The 10,488-nt window shown below is 41.3% G+C and overlaps 1 protein-coding gene across 1 annotated transcript in view; it reads right to left on the reverse strand.

Annotated features, from left to right (window-relative positions):
- Window positions 1–1,607: 1,607 nt before the first annotated feature.
- Window positions 1,608–10,488, reverse strand: part of nrn1la (neuritin 1-like a) — a 78,742-nt gene continuing 69,861 nt past the window's right edge. The window contains exon 3 of the mRNA XM_034878838.1: window positions 1,608–2,554. Coding sequence (XP_034734729.1) covers window positions 2,257–2,554 — 298 coding nt within the window. The 3' untranslated portion in view covers window positions 1,608–2,256. The remainder of the gene's footprint in view (window positions 2,555–10,488) is intronic.

Consider the following 10,488-nt stretch of genomic DNA (forward strand, 5'->3'; position numbering starts at 1 on the left):
TGGAGGGTCTGTGGAAAGACTGCATCTCCTTTTGATTAACAACTATATAAAGTGAACAAAGCGACGAGTTGAGTGTCGTTGCAGATTTTGCAAGTAATGTTAAAAGACAAACTGCTGCAACCTATTACTTGGTATTTGCTTGGTGAAAGTGCTAGCTAATTTTTATCATACGTTTCAAACAATTATACACCACATTAATTCCCACATCCCCTCCTTCTAGTTTAATATTGTTTTGTCAGAGAGTTTGTTCATGCAATCATTCATACAGTAGGCTAAGCTAGTGTTGTAGGGGTGAACTCATAGACAGTTAAAGAAATGGACCAACAGATCTCGTTGCTCTGGACAGAGATCTGTGAAGAATATTAGAAGCACTTTTCCAGTGACAGCTAAGTGTTAATGTGCAGCCTCCAACTGAGCTTGACGAGGTGCCAAGAGAAATCTCAATCACTCCCAATCAGCAGAGACAGAAAGCATAGGTATACTGTATGTAAGGAGATAACATACTGTAGGCCCAGGCTATTTATTGCTAACTGAAATGCTTGTTTACATTAGTAATTAAACCTAAACAGCTCAAAACTGTCTGCTTCTCCTGACAATACGGTGATTTGTCGACTATGCAACGCCAAATAGCTTGGTTATGAAACGAGCGGAGGAGAGGCTCACCCCCTTGGGTGAACTAGCTAGCTAGCAAACTACACACAATGGCAGAAAATGTTAATGTTATCGACCGGGTTTTGGCAAAGCCATTTGAATGTCTTCATTCAGTGGTGAGTTTCTGTAAACAACACCAGAGTACGGTCTAGACCTGCTCTTAATGGAAAGCGCAATGAGATAACTGTTGTTGTGATTTAGCGCTATATAAATCAAATTGAATTGAAATTGAATTGATTACAAGGAGAAACTTAAAATTAAACAGCAGCTTACATTAACACCTAAGATTGATTTATTAGCACCTAAGATTGATTTAATGCAAAAGATAAAGGGCAAAGTAACATCTATTTTCAGTTCTCCAAGTATGACAAAGTCAGTTGACTGACTGGAAGTGATAAGAGAAAATGTCCTGCTGGCCAGGTCTCTTGATGAAACCATCTCACAGATATGAAACATTATTATTATAAAATGTTATTTATTATTGTATAATGTATATATATTATTATTGTATAATATATAGTATTATATATAGTATTATAACATTATAAACAAATGGACATTTTTTATGATGTAGGCTGAAAATGAGCTGCCACTGCTGTCAACTGATATCCACTGATGCTCCTGCTAGATGGTAGGCAACTTCCAAGCTAACACTAACGCAAACTGAAGTTAAGTGAAGATGGGATGGGTTAGCAAGGCACCCCTAAATGTGAAATGTTTAGGTTTGAGTTACGATTAGGGTATGTTTGACAGACAACAAGATAATCGAACAATTAGGGCAGGGCAATGGAATAAGAACTTTGAAAATATCTTTTTATTTCACTGTGTTTAACGTGTGTTTGGCAGCGGTGTTTTTGAGAAGCATCTTGCTTTTCTTTTTTGCTTGTTTTTTTTGTTGAATTTCCATTAAACACATTTCTTGTTGGAACCTGAAACAAGGGCTTTAACAATAGGCAGCTTTCAGAGACGAGAAGGGAATAAGAAATGCAAAGTTAGCCAATCGGAGAACTTGAGTCAAACTGCAATTTAGGTACAAGAGCAAGCCATGTTTGTTAGATTTACATAACTATCAAATGCTTCATGCTGTAAAGCTGATGAAAGCATGAGTTAAGCTGGTCGTGACATGTGGTCTCCTCATCACTTAGTTTTTCAGGTTTATCAAGAAGGACAGTATTATTTGTTATTATGTCTCTCTTATTCCTCTTGGGAAGCTTAACTCCCCCTTGAACCTTCAAAAACAAGCTCCTATTAACTAGACGTAGGGGGAAAGGGGATAAAGCCAGATGGCATGAGACTGCTGTATGTTTCTGTTTAACTATGTATGTGTTTGCAGGTCTGTTTGTACAGTGTTTGAGTGTCTGTATGAATTGTGTGTGTTTTAAACAGAGAGACTAATTAAAATGCAGATAATATGCATGATGCACAGGCAGTTTAAAGATATAATTATCAAAAAAAGACTTTCAGGCCTCTGAACATGCACCTAGAAATATTCAACCCCTGGCAGAGCAGACAGGGAGAAAAAACAGGAAAGTCTGTAGACTTGTGGAAGAAAATGTACACAAAAGTTTATATCCATTTACACCAGTCCCGTTTCTTTGGGGGTAGCTATATCCAAAACCACAGCAGGAGCAGAGGAGACAGGAGCATGAGAAGGTGGAGGCAGCCTGCCAGATGGTCAGCGCACCCCCTTAGAGACTCCTGGCTGATCTCTTCCTGGTTGGGAGAGCCGTGCGGGGAGACTGAGGCCACTGGGTAGTTGTTGCGGTTGGAGCACATGTCGTAGAGGTTTCCGGAGAACTGCATCTTTTTGGATTCCTGGCGGAGAGATTCCCAGACAGCTGCTGCTTCATCCGGACAGCCGGCCATCGCCACGTTGGCACAGTCATGGAACTCATCCCACGACCTGAAGAAGGGAAGGAGTAAGAAAGAGATAAGGAGACAGGAGGACACTTTCCCACAAGAAGACATACTTTATTAATCCCGCAAAGGGGAAATCACATTTTTAATTATTCTTTACTAGTGCTGGGTACCAAATCCAGTTTTTCTGGGCACAAACCAAATCGCCTCTATAGTAGGCTACTAAGCAGGGCTGTCGTCAGATGCGTAACTATTGGTAAGCAGGGTATGCGTTTGCTTACGGGCCCAGACCAATCGGGGGCCCGTGTGACTGGAAGATACTGATTAACAGTGATATTATGTCAACATTTGCAGCATCTTGAGCCTTTTTGGTAAGGTTCCTAGGAAATCTCAGCCCAGAGTAATTAATTAATTAACAGGAGCAGCAGCAGACAGCAGCTTGGTTCTGCTCTCTGCTCTGACCACAGTACAAATCTGCTCATTAACTATACAATGTTTCCCCAACAACCCATCCACTAGTAATCAGAATGGTATTTTTTTATGACTCGATCTTTAGGTAAACTGGTTGCTGGACACTGGTTGCTGAAAGCATTCAAATACAATACAAATTACGTGTCCCTGTAATCCGTTATGGTTACAATTTAAATAGTTGGTATTCAGAATACAGTTACATTATTGAAATCATTAGATTACAAGAAGATACTTCTGTTTCACAACTTTATTCACCATCTAAATTAATTAAGGCAACTCCATGCATTTCCCGGAAGCCCCGAAATTAAAACAAAAAAAATGAGCTTTTTGCGTAATGATAGAGATGGAACCGGAAACCGGGGCCAGGGCAGCAATGCGTTTCTATCTTGGAAATTCAAACAGCGTTTCACATTGAAGAAAGAACAGGGAGAACGAAATATAACTTTCAGTGCAACCTCCTTTCAGCGTCCAAATTACTCCACCTCCAACCGGAAGCATCTTAAAGGTCCCATTACATGGTGCTCTTTGGATGCTTTTATACAGACCTTAGTGGTCCCCTTATTCCATATCTGAAGTCTATTTGCCAAAATTCAGCCTTGGTGCAGAATTACAGCTGCTAGAGCCAGTGCCAGAATGTGTTATCTTAGTATGTGCCATTTCTGAGTCTGTAACTTTTGAGGAGGAGAGGGGGAGGGGGCAAGGTGGAGGCTGGGCATGTAGCCTTGCCGACTGCCAATTTGCATGTTTGAAGGCCATAATGTCTGTCTCCCAGGGGTGGGCCGAATTCTCAACAGGCAAAGTAAAGAAAGGGAGGGGAAACTCCAGATTTGCCCATCTGAGCTTTTTTGAAATTTTCTGAAAGGCAGAGCAGTATACCCAGGACTCGATCTACACCTTTTGTCATTTCTAGCCACTGGGGGGCCATACCCAGGCTGGGGGAACTCATATTAATGCTAAAAACCTCATACAGTTTAATTGTCATGCCATGGGACCTTTAAAGTAAGTTATTTCTTTCAATTACGTTACTCAGATTGAGTAACGTAACGGAATATGTTACAAATTACATAATTTGGCCATGTATTCTGTATTCTGTAACGGAATACGTTTTGAAAGTATCCTTCCCAACACTGGCTAAACCCAGGTACGAAGCTAGCATGTTGTTTGAATCATGTGTGTTAACATGGACATAAATATTGCAGTTATAAGGTTTATCCGGTTTTTGATCATATCATGTCAAAACATCATCATATGATGTTTACATGGCACGCAGAGAAATCAGGTTATTCATTATCGTTGTACAGGCTCGCTAACAGCTGTCTGCTCTGAGCACATCCATCCACCTCTCTCCCTCTCTCCATCTCTCCCTCTCTCTCTTACAAAATGCTTCAGTAAAATATTTTCATGATCTTATCATTATGATATGATAAATGAACGCCAGCACACTCCCATATAAATATTGAAATATTATAAGAACAGCTGATTTCTGGTGCAGTAAACAGATTCAGTTGGCGGGCGGTTCTGGTGCTTAATAAGAAGATAAATAAATAGAATCCTGCCGGCACCACTGGTAGGGAGTAATGTTTATTTACACTGCCGCCACAGCTTTAGTCTTGCTCCACCCCAGCTGGATACAGACATTTTCAGCGCGTTCATTAGCAATGTACACAACAACCCTGAATGAGGGACATGCCATGTTTTTCTTGAATTTTCAACTTGGCCTAAATGCCCTGTCATTTGACATTTTAGTGGCCATGACATGTGACACCTTAAGTATGAAGCACACTGGCAAATAATCTCCTAGAGACACATGATTATGTGACTAGTGTATTTAACTAATGAAGATCTAAACAGACAAATCTGAAAACAAACTGGTGGTGATGCAGTGAGAGTGAAACATCCATCCTTTCACTGAATAAATCCAATTCAATCTGTCCCTCCCCTGAGTTTTCTTTGCCGTTGCCAAGAGACCATCTGCTGATCTTCACTTCTCTGGGAGCAAAGGTTGCCCTGTGGGTTAGACTAAAACGTGAAAGCCTTCATTAGTTCAGGGAATGGAAAAGCTGTCATGAACTGGGTGTTTGTTGAACCCCCGATGTGTTATAACCATCCATTTGAAACAATTACTCAGACCTGAGAAGAGTAACAATAAGGGGAAATGAAATGTAAAAAGGAAAGAGTGAAGAGGAGGAAGGAAATTTGATGAAGGGGAGACAGAAGAAAGTCATCTTACACAGCGCTCTTTTGGACACAAACAATCTTTTTTCAGTGAATCATAGCATTACAATTTATTCCAATAACCTTCAAGCTCCACAACCAAAGCTGAGTCTATCTAACTTTAATTGGCTGCTAATTCTTCCTCTCATCATGAATGTGTTGGCTAAGTTGTCTCTCAGGAAAAACTGGCTGAGTGTTAAGTAGAAGAAGAGAGAAGGAGGGCAGGTGGAGAAAGCAGAAGCAGATGGCTCTGTTTGAAATGAGCCTGACACAAAACACGTAAAGTACCTCGACACAAAAGAACATTTAAAAATTCCATTTAATTAATATCAACAACATGCCACTTTCTCAGTTTCATAACAGAGGCGCTCTGTGTATGTCAGCCAGGCAAACAAGACATACGTCAGTTTTGTTCTGTACTATGGGTTCATGTTAGTGAAGGCCATCACAAAGCTCTTATTCCTGCCCCGAGAAACCCGGTTGAACCATGAGAGCGGCTTTCCCAGAAGCCATGCACCTGAAAGCCGTTGTTAACTCCGTCCATACAGCTGACAAATTCACATGGCCTTCAGAAGAAAAGGACGTATCATCCCTCTACAACACATATCCTTGTATCCTCTCTCCTTGCATTATTTCCTTGTGACGCAAGGAAGGGAAACCAGTGAAGGTAACATAGATGACATTTAAGGACTTTGGATATACCCAAGGACCACATTGTGTTGACGCTAGTCTCGCATTAATGCAATACTAATAAATTATAATAATTTGTACTTTATTAATTCTGCAAGGTAAATTACAATGTTTTCACTCAGTTGTTTCACTCACACTACACATAGGCCTGTGATAAACAAATGCACTAATGGAGAGATGTCAGAGTGAGGGGGCTGCAGTTGTCGATGGACTGGCACCCCGAGCAGTTGGGCCTTGCTCAAGAGCACCTTGGCAGTGCCCAGGAGGTGAACTGGCACCTTTCCAGTTACCCATTCACTAGCAGACTTTGGGGGCTGGGGGTATGGGGACTTTAACCAGCGTTCCCAACCCAAATCCCTACAGACTGAGCTGCTGCCACCCTAACAGACATCCAGAGGAATTTCCGGCGGCAACGGAGCAATCCCAGAAGGGGAACGTCGTGGAAATTTACTTTTTTGATGCTAATCCTTAAAATAACAGTCTGGCATACTCTCATTTTCACAAGATGGATTTCAAATCAATCCGAACAGAGCTTTGTCCATGTGTTAAGCTTAGTCCACTGTTTAGTAAACTTCTCCAGCAATTGTCCAATTATAGCTTAGAAACTTTTAACTTTTTTATCATACTTATAATACTAGGACTAACTGACCCTACATTGCAATACAAGAACAGCAGTGGGGATGCTGACTTTCTGCCATGGACATGTAGCTGTAGCTTTAGTGTTTTTGGTTTTCAAAAGAACAACAGATTTAAAGAGTAACCATCTTGGTAACACTAAAATACATCTGTGAAGGTTTTTTAGTTATACAGGGAAGAGGTTTTTTAATTTAATTATTACATTACATTTACTGAAAAAATTTATTTTTAAAAACTAGAAAGAGCTCAATGAATAAAGGAATATAGCAGGTTAATTAACGAACATTACAATAACACGTTTTTCCTTTGTCAAAGGTTTTCAACTTTCAAAGAGAGTTTTCCACTGATTACCTTCTTACAGCACCAAAAAACATTGGTTAGCAAGACCAGTGTTTATTGGCTGTCTCTGTGTGTCACACACGCTGCATTCACACAAAGTCAAAAGAATGAGAAAAACAGGACTAAGGGCCTGCTTCCATTGCAAAGCTGAGCTATTTATATCATGGATCTATCTCTGTAAACAAATAAATGAAACTAATATCAAACTTCTCATCGGAGTTCAGGTTTGGCTCTGAGTTTTTCTTTAACCATATACACAGCAAACACAGCAGCTTTGTACTTGTTCTAAGGTAAGTAGATGAACGTGCAATACGTCATACCAAAGGAAAGATAGAAAGAGAGAAACAAAGATCTAAAGTATTGGTGAGGCTGGCTGCCTCTGAAAGGAGCAGTTTATCAGCAGAGATTTATTACTGTAGTTGGAGAGGGATTGATCACCAGAATCTAATTCAGACAAATAAGATGAATCACAATTGGATTTTTGCAGTCCTACTTTGAGATGCCCTGAAGGCAAAGTGTAGCTGTAACTCTCACCAAAGCCTACACAAGAAGACTCTGAAAAGACTTAGAAAAGACTAAAGTCTGACACCATATCTGAAGACAATCTGTCATAAAGTCACTGAAGTTTAAGTCACAAATCACAAGATTTTGCAATGACTGGGTTACACTTTGAAACACAACAACTACATCCATTTAAAAAACAGTTAACCAAGCTAGCTTGCTACCGCTAGCATTAGCTGGTAACTTGAGGGAAAGTTTGACAATTTTCTGTTCTGCCGTACATGGAGATGAATGGCAGCAGTACCTAGACTCGTGTTGGATGACTTGCTTCAGAAGAGTTGAAAATTGGCAACATCCCTCTTTAGCATTTAGTTTAGCACGATGCCATGGCAAACATACAAAACTCCGCTCTACCCTGCTCCCTGTTTGGTGCTGGAGACAGTGTTCGAATTATACTGTGAGCCTCGGGGGGTACAGCTATTTTTATTTTTACTGATGGTGTCGTACGCTCATTTGCATGTTGATTACATCAACACACAATACTTCGCACAAAGCAAATTGGTTATGTCAGCAAAGTTAGAAATGTTGAGGAAAATAACCACCAACTCACTATGGGAATTTGTATTAAATTAAAAATGATTACTTAGGGAGCTTATATTTGGAGTAAAAAAAAATACGTACTAAGGGAGGGAGAAAGATTGAGAAAGAATTCTTAAAAAGGCTGGCTTGCGGCGTCTGTCTCCTTTTCTTAAAACATCCATGGTCGCGTCCTGCTGGCTGTCCTACCTACACCGGCCTCAGCCCCCTATCCCCCCTTCCCTTCTACCTGCCTGTGCAATGCCGCTGCACATGAGGAGAAAGCATTGAGAGGCGGGACTGCTCCTCAGTCACAGAACAGAAGAGAAAGAAGACTGCTTTGGCGACCACAAGAGAGAAATACCTTTCGTGGTCGCTGGGCAGTATTTGTCACTAGTCACTTTTACGAAAACAAATGTCGCTAAAGGGGGTCTAAAAAGTTGCTAAATCTAGCAACAAAGTCGTTATGTTAGAAACACAGCAAAGGACACAGTCTGAACGTACCAGAGAAATAGTACAGCCCAATGGGGATTGAGGGTTTGAAAATATATTGGAAATTTGTCTGCAACAGTGGAATTGCTTAAAATGTAATTTGGTGCCAAAAATGAACTCTTACCGCCCTAAACCTTTTTAACAAATAAGAAGTTACAAGTTTTCTTATGTGTAGGCCTACTAAGTTTCATTTTGAGGATAGTTGTTGAGTACAAGTAGCCTACAGATATGCAAGGACAGACACATATACTTTCTCTCTCCCTCTGACAGATCACCCAGTACTATCTTCCCTCTTTGCTGTCACATACTGTACACACACATAATTTCTTCACAGCCAGCAGAGTGAGGAAGGCAGTCAAGAACACACTCACATGCAGCTTTATAAATTAGCACCAACCACCACTGGAGTCCTGGGACTCCCTTAATGACTCTGCGTTTGTGTGTATGTGTGTGTGTGTGTGTGTGTGTGTGTCTTTGTGTGTTTGGCCTGTATCCAGGGCTAAAACACTCCAGTGGTCTAGCTCTGACAGCTGGAGGAGGACTGCTGCTTACCTGCTGCCGTGGGAGTTGCAGCTGATGGAGGGGAGAGGGTGGGGGCTGCCAGCATCTGGCCATTGTATGTGTGTATCCATGTGTGCGTGTGTGTTTGTACATTTGAGAGTGTGTCTAACAGCAAGAGCCTGAACAGAGGCAGAAAAAGTTAAAGATGGCGGCATGTGCAGCGGTGCAGTTTTTGGTGTGTATGGGTCTGTTGTCCGTGTATGTGTGTGTGTGTGTGTGTGTGTGTGTGTGTGCGTTGGTGTGTGTGCGTTTGTGTTTGTGCATGTCTGTTCAAGTCACAGGTGGTGCAGAGACAGCAGAAACACAGTGAGGACACTGACAGACAACCAACTGCTTTCAAAATAATAAAACCTCCTGAGAATGCGTCTCCTCTGCTGCTAACATGCTGATGCTGACATCTGAAATCCTCCAAACCCCAGCTGAACCTTTTCCTCCGTTGTTTCTTGGCTTAGAAAGAATGTACACAGCAATATGGTCATCTGGATGTTGACTACGTTTCATGGTTCTACGTCACAGGATACGAGTATTTTATTGACAACTAGGGCACTATTTCTAAGCAAAGTTGTTTCAGGATATTAAAGAATGCAATAGAGTGCAATAAAGGAGAACAGAGAAGAGTGAAACAGCAGAGCAGAACATATGTGCATAACTTGAGAGGTTATATAGATAGAGTATGTTCATCTTGTATACTGTGCTTGAGAGAATGTTTGAAAAGAACCAACTAGAGCAGAATTTCTAACCTTTGGGGCCAGGACTCCATGGAATCACTTGATATGTAAATGCAAAATTACAGGACAAATTTAGGATTAATATATTGTTACACATAAAGGGACATGAAACGTCACCTTTCTTTGGGAGAAGGAGCTGAATCTTGTGCGGGAGGCGGAGCGCTACCATTTAGATCTCGTGGGTCTTACCTAAACGCACAGTCTTGGTTCTGGAATTGTACTCCTAAATAGTGGATGGACTTTGATCTTCTTTGGACCAAACATAAGGTTGGAGTATTTAACCTTTTTGGAGATCCTTAATGGAGTGCTGTATGGAACTCCAGTAAGGAACTCAATAGTTCTGCTGGGAGACTTCCACGCCCACATGGGCAATGATGGAGATACATGGAAAAGCGTGATTCGGAGGCCTCCCTGATTTAAACCTGAGTGGTTATTTGTTGCTCGACTTCTGTGCTAGTCATGGACTGTCTATATCAAACACCACGTTCAAACATACGGATGCTCAAAAATGATGACCTATGATTGATTTTTTATAATTGTATCTGATCTGGGGCCGCATGTTTTGGACACTTCAGTGAAGAGAGGGGCGGAGCAGTCAACCGATCCCCATCTGGTGGGGAACTGGGTCAGAGGGTGGACAGACCTGGTAAGCCCAAACAGGTAATACGGATGAACTACAAACGTCTGGAGGAGCTCCCTGACCAACAGACTTTCAACTCACACCTCTGGTGGAGCTTTTTGGGCATCCCTGTGGAGGTTGGGGGCATTTAAC

This window comes from Etheostoma cragini, chromosome 8 (assembly GCF_013103735.1).
Source record: "Etheostoma cragini isolate CJK2018 chromosome 8, CSU_Ecrag_1.0, whole genome shotgun sequence".
Lineage (NCBI taxonomy): Eukaryota > Metazoa > Chordata > Actinopteri > Perciformes > Percidae > Etheostoma > Etheostoma cragini.